Below are 21,322 nucleotides of genomic sequence, written 5' to 3'. Positions count from 1 at the left end.
TCAAATAATCTTTGCGTGTTATTAAATGTACGAAAATCTATTATTGTTTCCTTTACTGAATATCTGTGTTAATTTCCTCAAAATCGAAACCACAAAGATAAACGTGCTGTGCTTATGAGCAAACTTTTCTACTCGCTCTATTGGAGCCCTGCATGGCCAGGTGATTAAAGCGTTCGACTCGTAATCTTAGGGTCGCATGTTCAAATGCCATTCACACCAGACATGCTCGCCCTTTTAGCCGTACGGGCGTTATAATGTTATAATCAATCCCACTATTCGTTGGCAAAAGAGTAGCTCAAGAGTTGGCGGCGGTGGGTGATGATGACTAGCTGCCTTCCCTATAGTCTTACACTGCTAAATTAGTGGCGGCAGCGCAGATAGTTTTCGTGTAGCTTTGCGCGAAATTCAAAAAACAAACAAACGCTCCAGTGATATTATCAGCTACGATTATAAACATAACTAGGTTGTAATGTAATCATTTGGTAATAGATATGCTAGGAACAGCTAATTTATCAAGGATACTAAAGCAATGAAACACAGGTGTTTATGAAACCTGTCTATCGATTTAAAAAGAAAAGGGCCTTACCAAGTAATTAGCGAACCGAACTGTGAATCTTAAACGTCCTTGGTTTGCGTCCCGTAGCCACTTTAAGGCTGTGGGTGTGTTAGAAAAGTGACGGTCACATCCTATATTTGAGTAAAGTAGCTTAAGAGCAGGCAATGGGCATTAATAACTGCCTTCCTCTGTCATCTATTAGTCGAAAATTTTGAGCGACCAGTGCAGACAGACTTGGTGCAGCTTTGCGCCAATATTCGAAATTTGAACAGCCAAAAATATAATTAACATCAACCATATAAATTTATATTTTTATGCATTTCTCTGCATCATTATTTGCTTATCTACGAATCTCTCTGTCTCAAGTTGATTCAACGAAATTGTTTGAAAAAAAGTGTCGGTTGAGACTTGTTTCGGTCCACAATTAGATTAATTTATGTTTTCGCCATGAGTTTAGTTTTGTTTTTGGTTTCATGTAGGAGCTGTGTTATTACAGTTGAGTTGAAAATTAGCCGAATCGTTTGTTGTCTTTAACTCTTAAGGTTTAATTAGTTGAGGAACTAAGTCTAGCTTGTACGAATGTCAATGCACGTGGAAATATTCTTCTCACATTTAACTGGATGCAGCGTGTCGTGTGTGATATGTTTGGGATGTGGGCTTCGAAGCACTTCAAGATTACATTAGATACGGATATTTAATTACTTTCTAAACAGTGGTTTTCGTACCGAGAAGTATGTGAGCTCTAAATTAAGTTTCGAATCTTTAATGATATATCTTTCTATATTATTTTCAAGAATTGTCCACATAACTTTACAGTTGTACTTGTCTTGCATGCTTTTGCGTCAGAGTAATTTAAAGATTTTGCGTCAAGGGAAGTTGAGCATGTTTGCTTTGCATCTCGCGCAAAGTTACACGAGGGCTATGAGCGCTAGGCCGTCCCTAATTTAGCAGTGTAAGACTAGAGGAAAGACATCTAGTCATCATCATCCAACGCCAACTCTTGGGCTACTCTTTTACCAACAAATAGTAGGATTTAACGTCACATTATAATGCCCCCACCCGGGTGAAAGAGCGAATATGTTTGGTGTGAGGGGATTCGAACCCGCGACTCGCAGCTTATGAGTCGAGTGCCTTAACCACCTAACCATGCCGGGCCACGTAACAACAAATAATAGCTCAACTAAGTCCCACTACGGCATGTGCTCTCAACTAAGTCCCACTACGACATGTGCATTGATAACACTTTTGTACTACCCTTGGCAAGCACCTATTTAGCCCTAATAATTGCTTGTGATGTCGGTTTTCCTCTTCTTTCGTTTTCGATTTTCATCATAAATCAACGGCCCTTAGCTAAGTTTTCGTTGGTTGTTTTTTAACTCTAACTAAGAGTTAATAGACAATTACAGAGACTGGAGTTATGCTACGGTGACATCTACCTAGATAACTATGCAGCTGAATTATAGATTTTCGCTTGTGGCTTTAGACTTTTTTTAAACTAGTCGTTAAGAATTCTTTATAAATACACATTCTGGCCAGTGAAATGGTTGTTTACTGTAATTCGAAGAAACGGCTGAAGCTGCAGGTAATGGTGGATTAAGTTGAGCTTTCTTTGTCATTATTTTGGATTTGTCAAAGTCGTTCGGTGGGCAGAGCACAGTTAGCCTATTGTGTTGTTATGTGTTTAACAGCAAACAGTTAAATACACCTCGTTATGCTCCTTGATCGCGTTAATAATGTTCTGTATATTGTAAATCAGCTCAGCAGATGAAACTGTTAAAACGGTACACCCAATGTGAGATGCTTGTATTGTTGAGAAAGTTAATGTGTCCTTCCCCCTCCCCAAGGTTATCTACTGTTTCTCATCCAGTAACAACTTCTGCTTTGTTTCACGGAAACTGTTAAAACGGTACACCCGATTTGAGATGCTTGTATTGTTGAGAAAGTTATTGTGTCCTTCCCCCTCCCCAAGATTATCTACTGTTTCTCATCCAGTAACAACTGCTTTGTTTCACGGTGCGTACATGCCAGACCTCATGTCCTTTTGTTAGCTACTAAGATATGGTAGGATGTGTTAAAAGAAGAAATGACCGCAACGCGAATTTTGTTTGTTTGCTTCATGGAAAATACTGATCGTTCGACACGTGTGATCGATTCCGAATGCTATCGCGAAAATGTAGGAAAAACAAATAGTGATTCTTCATAAGTATCCCGTTTTAATAGATTTGAACACTGTTTACACTCACTTACAAGATATTTCTACAACATTAATGTGGCAACTTGAAATTCACATCATTTAACACATTTGTTCCCGAACATACTATTATTTCACATTTTAAGCATGAAAAGGACATAAACCTACAGCATCACTAATAATAAATTAAGTTCATTGTTTCATTGATTCGACCTCAGGAAACATGGGCTGAATGAGCATAATGAACCTATAAGTAGATGAGAGCTTAAAATCCTGGCAAAGGTAAATAGGAAATAAGAACTGCTTATAAAGGAAATTCTGTGGATCATTAAACTTAAACCGGGTTTGAGTGAGCAAAACAACAAAATGTATTTATTATTGTTTGTTTGTTTTGTATCTTGCGCAAAGGAACACGAAAGCTATCTGCGCTAGCCGTCCCTAATTATGCAGTGTAAGAGTAGACGGAAGGCAACTAGTCATCACCACTCACCGCCAACTCTTGGACTACTCTTTTAGCCATTTATTATTGTAAGAGACAACTTGATATTACCACATAAATTCGGAATTGTTACTTATGATTAGTTATTCACATAATACATTATCGGTATATTAAGAAATTAAATTATCACATCCAGTACAATTGTACATTAAACAACAATACAAAAGATACTGTAGATTTTGATTTTCTAGTGTTTTGTATAATTTTGTAACAATAATATTGTAAAAAAAATTGTAAAATAAATTTTGGTGCACTGTATTATTTTGAGTGTGTTTTGTTTATAGCAAAGCGAGATAGAGCTATCTGCTGTGTCCACCGAGGGGAATCGAACCTCTGATATGAGCGTTGTAACTCCGTAAGCTTATCGCTGTCACAGCTGGGAATATCTTTTTGAGACCAATAGTCTGTTTCTTTTGGTGTACTCGTATTCACCAAGCTTTTTTGTTCAACTGTCTTACTCCTATTTATTTCTACTAACGACCAATATGACTTGAAATAACACCTATGTGTCTCAGCGGTAAGCCAGTTGGTTATAATTATAACGTTCAAAATCAGGTTTCGATACCCGCGGTGGACAGAGCACAGACAGTCAGCTGTGTAGCTTTTTGCTTCTCAATAAAGAAGTATCGGCATGGCCAGGCGGTTAAGGCACTTAGCTTCTAATCCGAGCTGTGGTGGCGTTATAATGCGACGGTCAAACCCACTCACTATTCGTTGGTAAAACAGTAGTTGTAGAGGTGAGTGATGGCTAGCTGCTTTCCTTCTAGTCTTACACCGCTAAATTAGGAATGACTGACGCAGATAACCCTCGTGTACCCTTACGCGAAATTAAAAAAAATATATGTAGTAACGTCGAATATGTTTGTAAATAAACTATTTTCAGTTGTGTTTTTCGTATTTATAATTACTTGAGTGTCTAAAATAAGTTATATTTGCCATCCTTTTTGTTGCTGTTTTTTGGATGCTTATAAAATGTTTCTTGTAAGCCATTAAGCAGTATTTATGATTAACACTGCTAAATAAATGTAGTTTAGGTCAATACATGAACACGTTATCTTTATTAACTCATGTGTTTTAAACGGACAATGGGGGTCTTGATTAAAATAACAACGTATCAGTTGTGTTCTGAGCTTTTATTTTTCTAGCATCTCTGCTGGACTTCACTTTTCTAACGCTAAAGGTATATTAGATTTCTATACCTTTTTATTAACGTGGGCGTAATTATCCAGTTACGGACCTCTTCAAATAAAAGATAACATGTACAATTTCGTGTCCAAATCGTAATCAACTTTCTTTAACAGTCTGATAATGAATAACGCAGGAATGTCTTTATCAACACTGGCTATCATTGACCTTTTTAGAAATATAGATAAAATATGGTAATTTTATATAACCATTTTCAATAAAGTTTTACACGCGTTGTGTATCTTACGAAACTTATTTAAACCGTGCTGTGTTCTTGAGTAAGACTGCAAGTTGATATAATCGAAAAAGTAATAATTTTTAAAATAAATAGCTTATAACAATCTTTTTAAAACGTAAGATTTGAATGACTACTTTCCATAGGTTAAAACGACATAAGAGGCTTAGTTAGGCCTTTTTGGTATGAATGGACCAGCTTCAGGAAAAGTTAAAAGTTTGACATTCAGGTAGCTCATACATCTTATCCGAAGTTTACCTCAGTCACAAAAAGCATGCCACGTGCAAAAACAGCAGAATTCTCATAGATTTGCCCACTACCACAGTCTAAAATCGTATATACCCAAGAACATTCTATTATAATACAGCCAGACTTTCAAAGCCTCTTCCTTTTTCTTTCACAGAAAAAATAACAGCAAATACTGTCTATTATTCTCACTTTTAATTTTTGAAAAGGGCAATCAAAAGCACACTTTCCGAAAGTAGGTTTCTTTTTTTTCCTTAATCTTCAAAGACTATTTAAAAATCACACTTTTAAGGAAAAATGATCAATCACCAAATAAAATAATAAAACCTCCGTCCTCCAGTTAGACAGTATAAGATACCTTGGATGATAATTCACATTTCAGAGATCATAAATCGCAAACTTCCTCCTCTGGTTTGTTTAACACGACATAATATATCCATACGTCATTCATGACCGCAAGATTTCGGTAGTTACTGAAAATATCTTCGAAGAAAAAAAAAACTGAAGAAAAGTTACAAAGTATTTCAACAAACAAGCTATTAATTAGCAGCAGATTTGGTTTTCGAAATTGATACGATTGTACAAGGGTTAATAAAATCAGTTTAATAAGTAGCACCTATAATCGAATAGATGGTGTTGCTATGGGCTCAAAATCAGCTTCTAATTTAGCAAACCTGTTTTTGCGTTTTTATGAGAAATAATGGTTGAATAACTGTACGGAAAGTTTCAAACCTTTCAGGTATCATAGTTACGTGGACAATTCCTTCGCTATCTCTAAGGAAAAAATAAGTTATCTTATTTTTGGAGTGTTTTAAACACAACATTCTTAATATCAAGTTTGTCCTTTTTAAGATCTACGATAGGAATCGAGAAAAACAGTAAGAAGTAACTTAATAGCTCTAGTGACATGCATTTAAATAATATTAAGACACTCTTTACAGGGCTTAACAAATTAAATACCCATAAAGGATATTTTTAATGTACTTGACCCTGGTGATATAGCAGCTATCTGTCAGTATCTCATATTTCTAAAGTCTTCAATACGACAGATGTTACAAGCAAACAGACCATACACAATACACAGCCGGTTCCTGAGAGCAATTTATTGTCCTTGTAAAGAAGTATCGATCGGATCATTTCATCACCAAAATGTATTTATATCAAAAAAGAACGTCCATCATTCTCCAAATATTACTTTTATTCTAAATTGTTTACCTCGACCTAGCTGAGTTTCAACCTTGTACACAAATAATGGGTAATGGAATGCAGAAGCAGACAAAGGCAGGTGGGAAAACAAGGCATTTTCAGCAGTTAGTTATTTGTTGTTGTTTGTTTTGTTTCTGTAGTTAAGCACGAAGCTACACAAATGGCTATCTGTATTCTGTCCATCATTAGCATCGAAACTTGGTTTCTAGCGTTATAAGTCCATAGACATACTGCTATGCCACTGGTGAGAGACATCAGTTAGTGGACTATGTCGGTTTGTTCTTCTAGTATTTAGACGGTACAATGTTCAGTATTCCTCGGCACAATGGCTCATGATTGTTATCTAATCCGAAGACTCGTGTTCCTTGGTAAAACTTCTAGTGGTATTTGGTTTGTATTTAATAAGATGTTTAGAATGTTTTGGAAATAAAATGTTTAGCACAATTTAACACGTGTGAGTGCTTTAAACACTTTGTCAGTTAAGACACATTTATATATCTACTTACGATAGAAGCAGCACAGGGTATAACAACACCAAGAGTCTGTATAAAATCTGAAAACTGTATTTATGCTACCGACATCAAGCTTGGAGATGTCATAGAATGTCCTAATCATAGCATATTAAAAAAAATAGGTTTAACTGGGCAGAATAATGATATCAAGTACTAGTCATTCTCGATAAAATCTATATTTCAAAATTGATGTAAGCCTATCTAATGCATGCAGACTAATGGATTTTAGATTCAAAAGCTATTGGTATCACTGATGTGACAAGTACAAAATAAAAATATAAATTAGTTCATCGGTAAGCTTACCAGCTTGAAGGTACTACACAACACATGAGAGTATGATTCAGTGTCATTACTGTGTATTTGAATACACGTTGATTGTTTAAACTACTTCCGTTCTATAGAAATGGACAGTGAATTTTAATAATACCCAAAGCCAGACAGCGGGATGATTATGGTTAAAACCAAAACTTCGAGTATGACTTCACTACGAAGCGCCGTACTTAAAGGCAACACTGAAACGCTGATGCAGTATTCAGGATAACCTAGAGTGAAGATAGGTTTAAGGAACAATGGTGAAATTCTGATATAATCAATAAAGCCAGATTATAGTTGTTAACCCTGAAGCATTATAAATGTTGCTACAAGTTAAAGACACATTTAAGTAGTTGAGAAGGCAATCTCGGAGTAAGTGAGCGAATTATAAATTGAATTAATTGACAAGCAGTTATTTACAAGTTTATATATTTTTTCTCAGAGAAAACTACGTGAAATCATCCTGTATATAAAATGGAAGATTCTCTCTACCTCCACCAAAATCACTCTAACGAAGAACATGGCTTAGTTTATACATCTGTGCTATAAGATAAGGAAAATTACAAAGAAACAGTAGGACAAATACATAAGTAAAGTGTTGCAGTACCAACATGTTGTTTGACCCTGATCCAAACATAACAAACTTTATGAAAAGAACTAGTTTATAGTCAGTCAAAGATGATGGAGGAAGTACCACCACACATTTCATATCTAATTGATATTTAACAATGATAAAACTTGCACAAGGGACACTGCAATTTTTAGAGAATATGGGTAGTTATGATTTCATGTAGTACAATATTTTTACAAGTTGTTTCTTATTAATGTTTTAAAATATATTAGTTTGTTCTGTAAGACAAATCTTTGTAGTTACTTTTGGTAAGTTTCGCCCAAAGAAATTTTGTAGCTTTTTTGTTTAACACAAACATGACCAGTTCTTAATATATATAGTTATAGAAATTTAACACCACTAATTTAATTGAGTTATATGGGTGATTTGGTATCTGTAGAGTAGATCAGAATCGAATTGTGACTCCAAATTAAGTAGTTGGTTGCTTGAGTTACTATTTCCATATCCAGACCAATCAACTTATAGACTTTGCAACAAGTTTGAAATAAAATTATTTGTGTGAGACTTTTAAATAGATAATAAATTATTTATGTTAATACCTGGAAAAGCTGAACTTCAACAAGCTGGTCAATAGTATTGTGAAACCCAAATTAATCTTTTTCAAATTAAATTATTTATTTATTTATTAAATAATTTTGACTATCTTCTTAATGTTAAGACCGAGGCAAAGGCAGCACCGGAGAACGGCCAGATCTCGTCCCGAAAGGCAGAAGTTTGAACATGAACTTGTTTAAAGTTGCTGTCCTGGGATCTAAAAATCCAATGCCTAAATTTTTGCTGTGGGTGGAAGAAAACCCACTTTCTCCAGGTTACAGGATATGAGAATCCACGGAAAGTTTGTTTACAATAGCGACGTTCAACGCTTGTTGTTAAAGTGTAAAGATTCTTATTTCTCCGAGGCAAAGGCAGCACCGGAGAGAACGGCCAGATCTCGTCTTCGATTTCGCACAAAGCTAATCGCGGGCTATCTGCGCTAGCCGTTCCTAATTTAGCAGTGTAAGAATAGAGGGAAGGCAGCTAGTCATCATGCACCCACCGCAAATCAACTTTATGAACTTTATAACATAACAAATCACTAACGAATCTGTGGGTTGACCGCAATATAGAACACAACACGTGAATTTAAGATTCATTTCTCAGTTTGTTGTGTTAGGTCAGGAGCTAAAACTATTTATATTCTAGTCTCTAAAAATAATTAATATGTACCAAAACCTGCAACTCTTGTTTATAAACTGTGGAACTGAAATGCATGAATTTGAGATTCATATTTGGGTTTCTCATGCCAGTTTAAGAGCTGAAATTGTTATAGGACATCATGAGTATCTTGAATTCGAAAAGTGATTGCCTATTTTAACCAGTTTAGAAAAATTCTAGGAGACAATCTATTGGTTGCGTAAATAATTGGACAGATCAAATGAGGAATTAAAACACATTAATCGGGATGTGAACCCACGACCCTCGAATTACAAGACAAGTCGGTCTGGACTTCCACGCCTAGCATGGCCAGGTAACCAACTGGCCATGCCGGGCTCTGTATGCCATATGACGCAGTTATATGATCGGCTTTCTCAAATCTCTTGGTCAGTAGGTAACAAGTGGTTTGGTTTTAATTATAATTACTCAGTTATAATTCACAAAGGAGTATTAATATAAGTTGCCTGATAATCTAATAGGGTCAAGCGGATGGATGTATATACTAATAGCTCTCTGTGGAAATTTTCAACCATAAGGAAACGGTACTTTAATGCCACATAAAATATTAGCACCTTGTATTTTATATTAGGTTTAGAAGTTGTTTTCATTCCAAATTGTGCTGGTATAGATACCTTTTGAAGGTGATTTGGCAACACTTAAGAGTTTTTAATAAGCAGTTGGTCCATACTCAATAATAGATATCCGACTTTGAAATTTCCCGTGTTTATAGCAGTTTTTATATTGTTAAATCAACCATTGTTGTTTGTTAGATAAACTTGCACGACCTTGACACGTTTATACATAAATGAATACTCACTTGATTATGTGCGAGAATATACACACAATTAATCCAAAATCCAGGACCATAAAGAAAACCGTTTGACAAATGTAATCAGTAAATATATTATAAAACATGACCTGATAGGACAGATATCTGTGATGGCAGTACCAATATACTGGTGTGTGTTGATCTTTATATTTATCTAATTTCTCTATTTTTGGGCCTACTTATAGGAAAAATTGATCCACCAGACTTTAAAACCAAATGGACACAATGTCCTCCATTTAGAACGCTATTTGTTGTCATTATAATTAGTTTTGAGAAGGCAATTGTTTCTAGTGAGAGTGAGTTGGAAAAAAAACAAAAAATTGACTATGAAAGAATATGTCCAGCAAGCCCAAGAGTATATCACTCCAAATATTAGGAACTGCCAGCACAGATAGCCCTGGAATAGCTTTGCGCAAAATTCAACTAATAGACTGAAGAGATTAATGAAATGTTTTATTGATAAGAAATCGCTAAGTGAGATAATTACAAATGATATATTATTAACAAGAAGATAAACCCTAAACGACTGAAGTAAAGAACCTAATAATCAAAATCAATCAGTTCTATCTATAAGATGTTGTAATGTTTTTAACTTACAGGTTGTTATTTACCATATTTAATCCATTTATTTTACCAGTAAATATATGAAATGGCATTAAAATTATATTCGCAGAAAAAGTTATGACTATTATTAAAGTCTATATTGATCACAATGCAAATAGTTTGTTTGTTTTTGAATTTCGCACAAAGCTACTCGAGGGCTATCTGTGCTAGCCGTCCCTAATTTAGTAGTGTAAGACTAGAGAGAAAGCAGCTAGTCATCACCACCCACCGCCAACTCTTGGGCTACTCTTTTACCAACGAATAGTGGGATTGACCGTCACATTATAACGCCCCCACGGCTGAAAGGGCGAGCATGTTTGGCGCGACGGGGAATGCAAATAGGAAACAAACAGTTTTTATTATTGTTTTAAGTCAACGATGTTGGAGCTGTTTTTGTTTGCTTAAAAATATTTTCAATACGGTCTAAAGATCTGTATAGACTAAGAGAGCGAGATCCTTTCCTTCTGTCTTTGCTAATAAATTATGATTTGCCATCTGAAGGTTTATCCTGTTTGTAAAACACTTTTTTTTATCAAACATTATGGAGGCGGTAGTGCTAACTTCAGGGTGAACATGTATCAGCTTATAATAATATATGTATCAGTGTCTGTAATAACATTTCTATAAATTGTTGTAAACAAAGAATGGTTATTTCGTTGGGGAAGAAAATTAATTTATTCTAGACAAGGACCTTTTTTTTTTCTTTGCGTCTTTTAGAGCAAAGCCACATTGGGCTATCTGTTATGCCCACCGGTAGCGTTGTAAGTCCTTGAACTTACAACTTTCTCATGGGGAGACCAAGCCATAGAAACTGCACATATATATTACGTCTGACTTACTTTTTCTCTGCTTTTGTAAGTTTTACTATCACCTTGTCTAAATGTCTTATTCTTCTGAGTCAGTGACTTATACCTTAGTTTTGTGATATTTAAAACCCGATCATACGATTACCTAATCTTCGTAATAAGGGTTTATTTGTAGTTATGCACATAGTTATGCAATTGGGAATCTGTGCCGCGCCCACAACTTTTATAGAAATTGGGATTTTAGCATTATAAGTCCGCAAACATATTGTTGTGTTACTATGGTATCTTGTATCTCATCCTCACTGGGCAACACTAATAACAGATCCGAAGACATGATTGATACATGATAGAACAATTGTACAAATTGTTTCAGGTGAACAATAAAGACAAAACCCTGTGTGAAGATGAAAAAAACAACAAACAAGCACCCACTGAAGATGAAACAAGAACAATACGCTAGGTTACTGCACCAATTTGAAGAGTTATTAGATTGCAGTAAGGTTAAAATTAAAGATAATAAACTGTATTAAAAACATTACTGAAGAATATTATTGGTTATTTAATGTGTTGCTAGGCTATACGTCAGCATCATAGCAAAAAGTAAGACATTAATTGTAATAGAGTTTTAAAGGTTCTTTGCTACTGTATATTCAGAAGTGAGATTTGCGATTCTACAGAGTTTAGTCACTGTACCACTCCGGTGATCAAATATATTATTTCATTCTTCAGTTATTTTACTGGGATATTTATATTTCATATCATATTCATTAAATGTACAGTATCTTTGAAGTCAATGTTAATTAAGGGTTTAACTAAATATCCACCTTTTTACATTGGAGAATTAAAAAATATTTTATGTACGTGACAGCGAACGGATTTTAGTCAGGAGCCTTTAAAATAAATTCATATTACCGTGGATCATATATGACTACATTTAATAGACTTGTAGAATTTTTGTATTTTGTCTCATTTTAAACATTTTTACAACAGCGACGTCCGAAGTAAGGCATAAGTCTGTGTGTGAAATGCGTTGATAATGTTAAGTATGTGAACTCGAGGGTTAACACTGCGCATTTTGACAGTGCGAGTGATTTGCAGTATGTGCATATTTGTAACTTCTTTACATTTACTTATTCTAGATTTTGCTATTTCTTTTCCAAATCTATCGAAGTGCTTAGTGTATGTTGATTATACTTTTCTACCTTACATTTTTCCGTAATTAATATTTTGCCAAATATTCCTGCAAGTATGTTCCATAGTGCATATTTTAATTTAAAATTTTCTTCTCCAAAAATGTAAGAATTGTAAAGTGGTTAAAATGTAAATTTATGAAAATAAAAAAAGCAGTAACTTGATTCAAGCCTGTCGTTGATTTATGAAACGGGAAGATTTCTATTAACAGCGAGATAAAACGAATATGCTTCTGCTGTAAAGTGTTAAAAGTATTTTCATTGGTCTATATAATATTGATTTATTTTCATTATGAGAATATGTACATGGTTTATTCCTAACTTTGTTCAACAGAAATTGGAGTTTTCTTCCGTCTGCGGACTTCCAACGCTAAAAAACCGGGTTTCGATACCCGTGATAGGCAGAGCACAAATAGCCAATTGTGTAGCTTTGTGCTTAATTCAAAACAACAACAACAACAGTTTATTCCGAGACTTTTCTATAAACGTAAATAAAATTTGACCTATATCTGCGTGTTAAGGCGTTCGACTCGTAATCCGAGGGTCGCGGGTTCGAATCCCGGTCGCACCAAACATGCTCGCCCTTTCAGCCGTGGAGGCATTATGATGTGACGGTCAATCCCACTATTTGTTGGTAAAAGAGTAGCCCAAGAGTTGGCGGTGGGTGGTGATGATTAGCTGCCCTACCTCTGGTCTTACACTGCTAAATTAGGGACGGCTAGCGCAGATAACCCTCGAGTAGCTTTCCGCGAAATTCAAAACAAAAACAAAGACCCATATCTGCAGAATATATCTTTATTTTGTCAAATATTTTTGCAAATGTGTTGTATGGTGTATATTTTAAATATAAAGAATTACTGGATTAGTGAGCTTGTAAGATATCGACAGCTCCCGATGAAGTTATAAAAGCTAAATAATGAGCTAATAAAGATACATTCTAGAGATACAGGTCGAATTTTATTTACGTTTATAGAAATATATGGTTTCTTTTGGTTAAGTTTCCATGTATGAAATGCAAACATCTTACAGGTCATAATGGGTTGGAAGCTACGTTATCAACTGGCAACGAAAGCTGTTAGCATTCGATTTTGAAACACACCACATTATTTAAGTTGTTTATTAACGATAGTCGTCAAGCTTACGTATGTAATCAGGATTTCACTGTTTTGTTGGAGAAACAACGATTTGTTTGTGTATACAGTGCATGCGTAGATAAACATCTTATAACACTTAGAATTGCTGAAATAATATATTTATGTCAAAAGAACGCAGAACTGCCTATTATTCAACACATTTTGTCGTTTGGCCAAATAAATAAAAAACAAAAATACGTTGTTCCTACAACAACAGTAAATTACAGCCATTTTGACCGTGAACTCTGAAAACTCTGCCATGTCGTGAGACACACAAAATACATTTATATTTTTACAGGTTAAAAATAAATAGAAATAGAAAGAAATTAAATCATATCTTATGTTCTTAATTTCCCCATAAAGGAACAAATACCACCTGGAATGGTCATCTCTTTTAATCAATTACATCATAATACATTAGTGTGTTGTCTGTCAGTTAGTCAGTAGACACTAAAATGACATCACACCAGGAGCGCTTAAAGTTACAGTTTGTACTGTCGTGGCGTCAGTAAAACATGTGCATGCCATGAATCACGAGAAGAATTATGCACTCAGTAGGCTGCAGAACAGCATGGCACATAAACTTCAAAAGCAAGAAATAAAAATATTTGTTACTCTTTAGTTTTGATTTCATTTACTCTTGAAACAGAACACTTTTTGGGACCCTGCGGAAGTACATCTGGAATTTTATCTTTATTATTATCACCTGGTAGTGATATTATAAACATGAAATATGAAGTGAAGGCTTGTGTTGTGATTGTTTGCCTAATGAACAATTTTTTTTTTAAATATATTTTTGTACTCTACACAGGTGTTGTTTTTCTCCAGTATCGAAAAGAAACCAAACGTTCTCTTCTCCCAAATGAGCTGACAACACTTGATACGATTAAGGCCTTATTTGTTCGATCGTTTCCTAAACAGCTGACTATGGAGTACCTTGATTCTCCACATGTTAGGATTTACATTCATGATGCCTCGAAAGACATGTTTTATGAACTGGAAGATTTAAGGTAAGTTAAGCTCAATTTAATAACGGAAAAAGTTCTTCTAAATCTCCTGGAAAACATCACATTTACTCATGTGGTAAAGAAATACATTGCGACGGGTGTGATTATTCTTGGGGTAAAAGTCTCTTACCGTGTTGTTGTGTTTTTAAAGCTGACTTGGATGTGCTACATTCTTCTGAGTAACAAATTTTCGTTTTCAAAAAGGGTCTAAAATGGAAAAACAAAGTATCATAGTATTTTTGTTCCATAATTTTAATAATCCAGTAAGTTAACGGTAAAGTTTTCGAATTTATAACGCTGAAATTATAGTTGTAAGGATTCGGTCTATAATTTTATAGAATATATGTAAACATCTTCTTTCGTAAAACCAGGCAAATGAATGTTTGCTGTTGAAAGAAAATTATCTTTTTAATTATTTGAAGCACAAATTTAAAAGTTTTGCTAATTATGAATTTAATTTTGATGTGCTGAACACTGTTTAGTTACAAAATTATATATATGTATTATAAAAACATCGAAAAAATGTTTCGTACGGACAGTAAAATAAGGGAAAAATCAAATTTTTATTGTACATAAGTTTATTGGGTAAAGACTGTAAATTATTGATTTTACATAATTTTTACACCAGTTTTCATTTCATCTCATCAAATTTCTACAATTTTCAAAATAAATGTTTCCTTATCTCTAAGATCATTTATCTTCATCACTGTATTACAAAAATATACTATATCTAATAAATATTGAGTACCTTATTGACTTAAAACTTCCACACCGTATTTACTCACACAGTTAACTTCATTCGATCTCAGGTTTTTGATGTCTGCACGCTCCACTACAGAAGACCATATTTCTTATATTTACATCACATAGTTCCACAACTTTAGTTACACTGACAGGTTCTGATATCCAAACGACTATCTATGAAAATAAGTTAATATTTAGCGGGTTTATCTAGTCTTTATTTCGTTAAAAATGAGGCAATTGAGGTATCTTGTTTGCACATTTAGTTCGTATTTCTAGTTCATATCTACACGTGAGAATAACAGTATTACAATGTTTATTTGTATTATATCTAAATTCGGTATGCAGTTTACGCTAGTGTAAACTGATATGTGTAAGTAGCTTGCCTAGATTTCTGTGATTCTAAGCATATCAAGTAATCGTATACAACCTAATTACAGCTCTCTGATATAATTACTGAAACTTGTCGTTGGTTACCAGTTGTGCATTGTGCAACCACGTGAAGATGACCAGCTGCAACGTATAGAAATGTTCACTGTTTTATTGTTTATTCTATTTGCACACTCGAAATATCTCGTTTATATATATATATATATACACACATAATTAATTAATGATCATTTAGAATGAAAACGTAATCTTTCTTTAGTGAAGTTTTGGTTAGTTTAAATTAAAATATTAAATTTACTTTTCAAAAAGCTTATAACTGACTGATTGTTTGGAATTAAACACAATGGGCTTTTGCGATCTGCCCACTACAGGTATCGAAACACGGTTTTTAGCAATATGGATCCGAAGGGTATCATTGGGGGGGGGGGGTGAAATGACTAATGAAACCATATATTTATTATATATGTGTAACGATATAAATATCAAATTAGTTATTTATAAACCGAACCAATTTCCAAGCTTTTATTTAAATTTTAGAACTGAACAGATTGTGAGCAATAAAGAAAAAAAAATACAGAAGTATTAGACTAAATGTATTTATTAAATAGAAATTATCCAGAGGGCGTAATTGACAATAGTGTATCTCGCTTCAAAGTATATGACTCTGAAGCTAATAATCAGTCAGACGTCATTACTATGTGTTCCCCAGGTCACAATTTAAAATTAAAGAATGTAAGACTGACTGTCGCTTGTACTTCTAGCACTATGAAAATAAATGTAAGTTACACCAATGTTATTATAGCTTACAGACAACATGAAACCTTGAACCAGCCACGTCGTTGTAAATAGACAAATAAGTTTTACTCAATGTCAATTATTATGTTTAATTAAAATCCAATGATCTTTCTCGTGCAGATCTAAAAACTGTTAAATGTATAATATGTGGAAACAATTACGATGATCATACAGAAAATTTAAGATTTAAAATTAATTTACATAAGTTTTACTTTATAAATCTTAGTCAGAGCCCTTGAACATTTGACAATTGTATCTTATGCACCCATAACCTATTAAAATAACGTGTTTTTTTGTTTCCCAAATTGGTTCTGTGACAATGAGAAAAAAATTAGTTTATGAAATTATTTTATGAAAATGTTTGGTAGTATTTCGATCTCAATTAACCCAATTGTGTTTTTAATATTTTAAATTTTTATTTGAGCACTTACAAGTTTAATTTTTTTTATTGATGTTATAGTGATTTTTAGAATGTTTTTCACTGGGATATCTTTATATATATATGTGTGTGTATATATGTAGTTCGACTTTGTTAAAGATTATAGGTAATTCATGTATTATGTATCATGTCTAAAGATTATAGGTAATCCATGTATTATGTATCATATCTAAAGATTACAGGTAATCCATGTATTATGTATAAAGATTATAGGTAATCCATGTATTATGTATCATGTCTAAAGATTATAGGTAATCCATGTATTATGTATCATGTCTAAAGATTAGAGGTAATCCATGTATTATGTATCATGTCTAAAGATTACAGGTAATCCATGTATTATGTATCATGTCTAAAGATTATAGGTAATCTGTGTATTATGTATCATGTCTAAAGATTATAGGTAATCCATGTATTATGTATCATGTCTAAAGATTAGAGGTAATCCATGTATTATGTATCATGTCTAAAGATTACAGGTAATCCATGTATTATGTATCATGTCTAAAGATTATAGGTAATCTGTGTATTATGTATCATGTCTAAAGATTATAGGTAATCCATGTATTATGTATCATGTCTAAAGATTAGAGGTAATCCATGTATTATGTATCATGTCTAAAGATTACAGGTAATCCATGTATTATGTATCATGTCTAAAGATTACAGGTAATCCATGTATTATGTATCATGTCTAAAGATTATAGGTAATCTGTGTATTATGTATCATGTCTAAAGATTAGAGGTAATCCATGTATTATGTATCATGTCTAAAGATTACAGGTAATCCATGTATTATGTATTATGTCTAAAGATTATAGGTAATCCATGTATTATGTGTCATGTCTAAAGAAGCAAACGTTCCTATCTCCAGTGTTTTTTGTTTTGGTTGTTTTTGAATTAAGCACAAAGCTACACAGTGGGCTATCTGTGCTCTGCCCACCACGGGTATCGAAACCCGGATTTTAGCGTTGTAAGTCCTCAGGCATACCACTGAGCACTGGGGGCCCCAGTCCCCAGTAACAGGAAAAGTTTAATTTAATATATCAATTTAAATTATATCATGGACTTTGAAAAAGATTAATTGTGTTACACTGTTTCACTCAGAGCCAAATCAATTAGCTACTTATCCCACCCATCACGAAAATTAAATTTTAAGTATTCAGTTCATGCTAAGAACCGTCCAACAATAATATACGGTAAATCTACATTTTTATTGTTTAAGTTATGTCACATTTTATAACGTGAATAATAGTCTGGTTAATTTTTAACAATTGAATGTACAATATCCTGTTACGAAGTAAAATTTGGTATCAACATTATTCATGACTGCTCTCCTGTCGTTTCGAAAGTCAATGTGAGCTTTTCCTATGTACAAAGCTTTTCAAACACAATTCGGGTAGCAGCTGTCATAAACTGGAGACAGACAAGCACCACTGTCCGCAGTATAGGTTAGTTGAGGAGTAATGTTAAATTTGTTAAAGCGATACCAACCAACCGAAATCCAAAATATAAATTTTAAAGAAAATGATAGCTCGAACCCGGTGATGATTTAAATATTTTAATGTATCTGAAGAAGATTACAAGGCCAACAAATTTGCACAGCTGATTATCCGTCAACATTAGCACGGTTCCACCAACTTTATCCTTATGAATTAAGCCGATTCATGTTGTACAAATTAACATACTTTGTGTAATAAACTTATAAAATAATGTTTCATTTTAAGTGATGCATTTGGTAACTTAATGAATTTTATGTGGGTATTATTATATCAACATCCAACGTGTAAAATATACGTGTACTGTACCTTACAGTTAATAACTTTGAATTAACATTAGATTGTGTGGATATTATATCAATATCAAACGTGTAAAATATACGCATACTGTACCTTACAGGTGCTAACTTTGAACTAATGTTAGAGACAACTTAAGGCAGAAGGAAAATTTGGTAACTTAGGTTTACAGATCTGGCACACTCTAATGTACCTTTTACAATAAGTTACAGACGTTTACCAAAAGCTACTTCAAACACCTTTTCCTAGCACCTCTGTATTTCATGTTATTTCGTTAACAATGTAGTTTCCCAGCAGTTCATGAGTTGTTATTCTTCTAGGAAATATATATACATTTATTCTGGTATGATATAATAATCTCATATTAGAAAATATACATTAAGTGCACTCCACCTCTGAATTATCGATTTAAAATGAATCTGTACTACCTAGACTAGTTAGCCTTCGGATACTACTTAGAAGCGTTTAACCTAAACAGTGACATAGTGATTAATTATCGTTCAATTCAAGTATTCTTTCTGGCCAGGTGGTAGGGCGCTCGACTCATAATCTAAGGGTCGCGGATTTGAATCCCCTTCATACCAAACATACTTTCCCTTTCAGCCGTTGGGGCGTTATAATTTTCGGTCAATCCCACTATTGGTTGGCAAAAGAGTACCCCAATAGTTGGTGTTGGGTGGTGATGACTGCCTTCCTTACTAAATTAGTGCATATAGCCTCTGTGTAGCTTTACGTGAAATTCAAAAACAAAATTCAACTATTCTTTACCCATTTAAATAGATATTACCGATCCATATATCATTTTTGTACTCTCCATTTTAATGTTTGAAGCATTTCTTGTTCCTACGCTGATATTTTGGAGAACTTGTCTTGGACTGAACATTAGTAGCCCCTTAGTGGTTATCCCTTCATTAGATGGAGATATTTCTTGGGTATTGATCCTTCTTGTTATGATTGCTTTTCGTCATGGTTGGTCATGATGACAAATCAACCTAGACTTGAGTTACATCTTTTTAGAAATGATTGAGCAATAGGTATTGTTGATAATTTTTGCAATTTCGTATGACCTTCTTTCTTTGTCATTGAGTCGTGCATTGAAGAACTGTTAGCATCCTCAACACTACCCACCACCAACTATTAGGATAGTGAGTTGACTATGTAGTCGAACCCGCGACCCACAGATTTAGTGTCGATCACCCTAACAACTAGACCGTACAGTGATCTGTAAGGGAAAATAACCCTCAGGTTATGTGCGTTTAATTCGTCATCAAGAATACCAACTGTTAATCACGGACTGTTTGATGGAAGTTAGGCATAAAGCCACACAATGAACTATTTGTTTCCACACAATGATCAATTTGTTTCCATACAATGAACTATTTGTTTCCACACAATGAACTATTTGTTTCTACACAATGAACAATTTTTTCCACACAATGAACTATTTGTTTTTATACCTACCACAAGCATCAAAACCCGGTTTCTAGCGTTTCAAGTCCACAAACATGCCGCTGTGCCAGTGGGGGAGGGGACAGAGGGCTGTTTTTTCTTATGTTTTTTATGTTTAGCTTATTATTATGTGCATTTTAACAACAGCTTTAGCTTAAAATTCCATATGTTCAATGAATATATATATATATATTATTAACTAGTTTCTATGCCAGTGTTTCAGGTTTTGGTTTGGTACAAACCTAATATTCTACAGTTAAACTGGATGCTTCTGAAACACTTTGGAGCAAACATGAATTTAGCAAAACTCTCCATTTTATTTCTTGCGAAGTTGAAGTCTTAACACCCAGTTTTTGAGTGTCGTGTAGTTAGTGAAGTGGTTCTGGTTTGAGAGAATCAACTGTACTTTGTGTTCGTGCACTTTTCCATGTTTGTATAGGCTGCTGTCGCACAGTTTAATTATTTCCATTAAAATCTGTGTTTTAATTTACGGGGTATAGGAATTATCCATGTATCATAAAGCCATCTTAATGATCCAAATATTAGAGATTTCTGGGTCATTTTGACGGTGGAGATTTATAAATATCATTATCTCAGTGGTACTTCTGACATCTCTAGATGTTTTAACATAACCTGATCATATTACAGTGATGCAGCCAGGCTTTACACTATTGGAGGGAGCAGAAAACTTTAAGAGAGGGCCAATAAACTAAAAAAACTGAAATTAATCTAAAATTCCAATAAAATGGTCATTATTTCAAATCATATGTAATAGTGTTTATAGAAGGTTTGTTTTATATTAAGTGATACGAGACTTTTTCACTAAGACATCATTACTAATCTCTTATTGCTAGTCACGACAATATTCTAAGATACATTATGGGCCTCTATTTGCCTTTTCTTCGATTGTAGTCTTGTATAATGTTCTTATTGGTCACACAACTTCCAATTTTCACTCGTCTAACTTTGCATTTGCCAATACTTTGCACTAGGATTTTTTTGTTACGTCATTCTCCAGTACATTTGCGAAATGAATATTTTGGCTCATTTGTCGATTATTTATAGTCAAATGGAATCAATATTTATTCCTCTAATGACTTCAAAATTCTGAACAATCTATGAGATATCAATATTCCTGATCAACCCCAGCTTGACAGTAAATAACCGACTTTCTGTTTTGCTTTACTTTAATGTAGATATTTTCCACATAGACGTCATTAAACGAGACTTATAGTTTCTTAATTATCCAATGAACAATCAGCCGCATATATTATTTGATTTTAAAAGCGTTTTCATAATCTTCGAATCGCGTTTTCGGTTATATTATAATTTTGTTTCACTAGCGTTTAGCGAAAGTTTATTACAGACTTGTTAGTT

General features: G+C 33.8%; 1 protein-coding gene across 10 annotated transcripts in view; it reads left to right on the top strand.

Moving 5' to 3' along the window:
• Positions 1–21,322, top strand: part of LOC143234172 (coiled-coil domain-containing protein AGAP005037-like) — a 417,090-nt gene that overhangs the window by 294,904 nt on the left and 100,864 nt on the right. For all 10 annotated transcript variants that reach the window (XR_013018535.1, XM_076471312.1, XM_076471309.1 and 7 more), the window contains one exon: positions 14,140–14,338. Coding sequence is in view for 9 of the 10 variants with exons in the window: in XM_076471312.1 (XP_076327427.1) it covers positions 14,140–14,338 (199 nt within the window). In the remaining variant the exon portion in view is untranslated. The remainder of the gene's footprint in view (positions 1–14,139; positions 14,339–21,322) is intronic.

Source organism: Tachypleus tridentatus, chromosome 12, assembly GCF_004210375.1.
Source record: "Tachypleus tridentatus isolate NWPU-2018 chromosome 12, ASM421037v1, whole genome shotgun sequence".
Lineage (NCBI taxonomy): Eukaryota > Metazoa > Arthropoda > Merostomata > Xiphosura > Limulidae > Tachypleus > Tachypleus tridentatus.
Note: the sequence above shows the minus strand (reverse complement) of the source record. Positions and strands in the feature narration are given on the sequence as shown.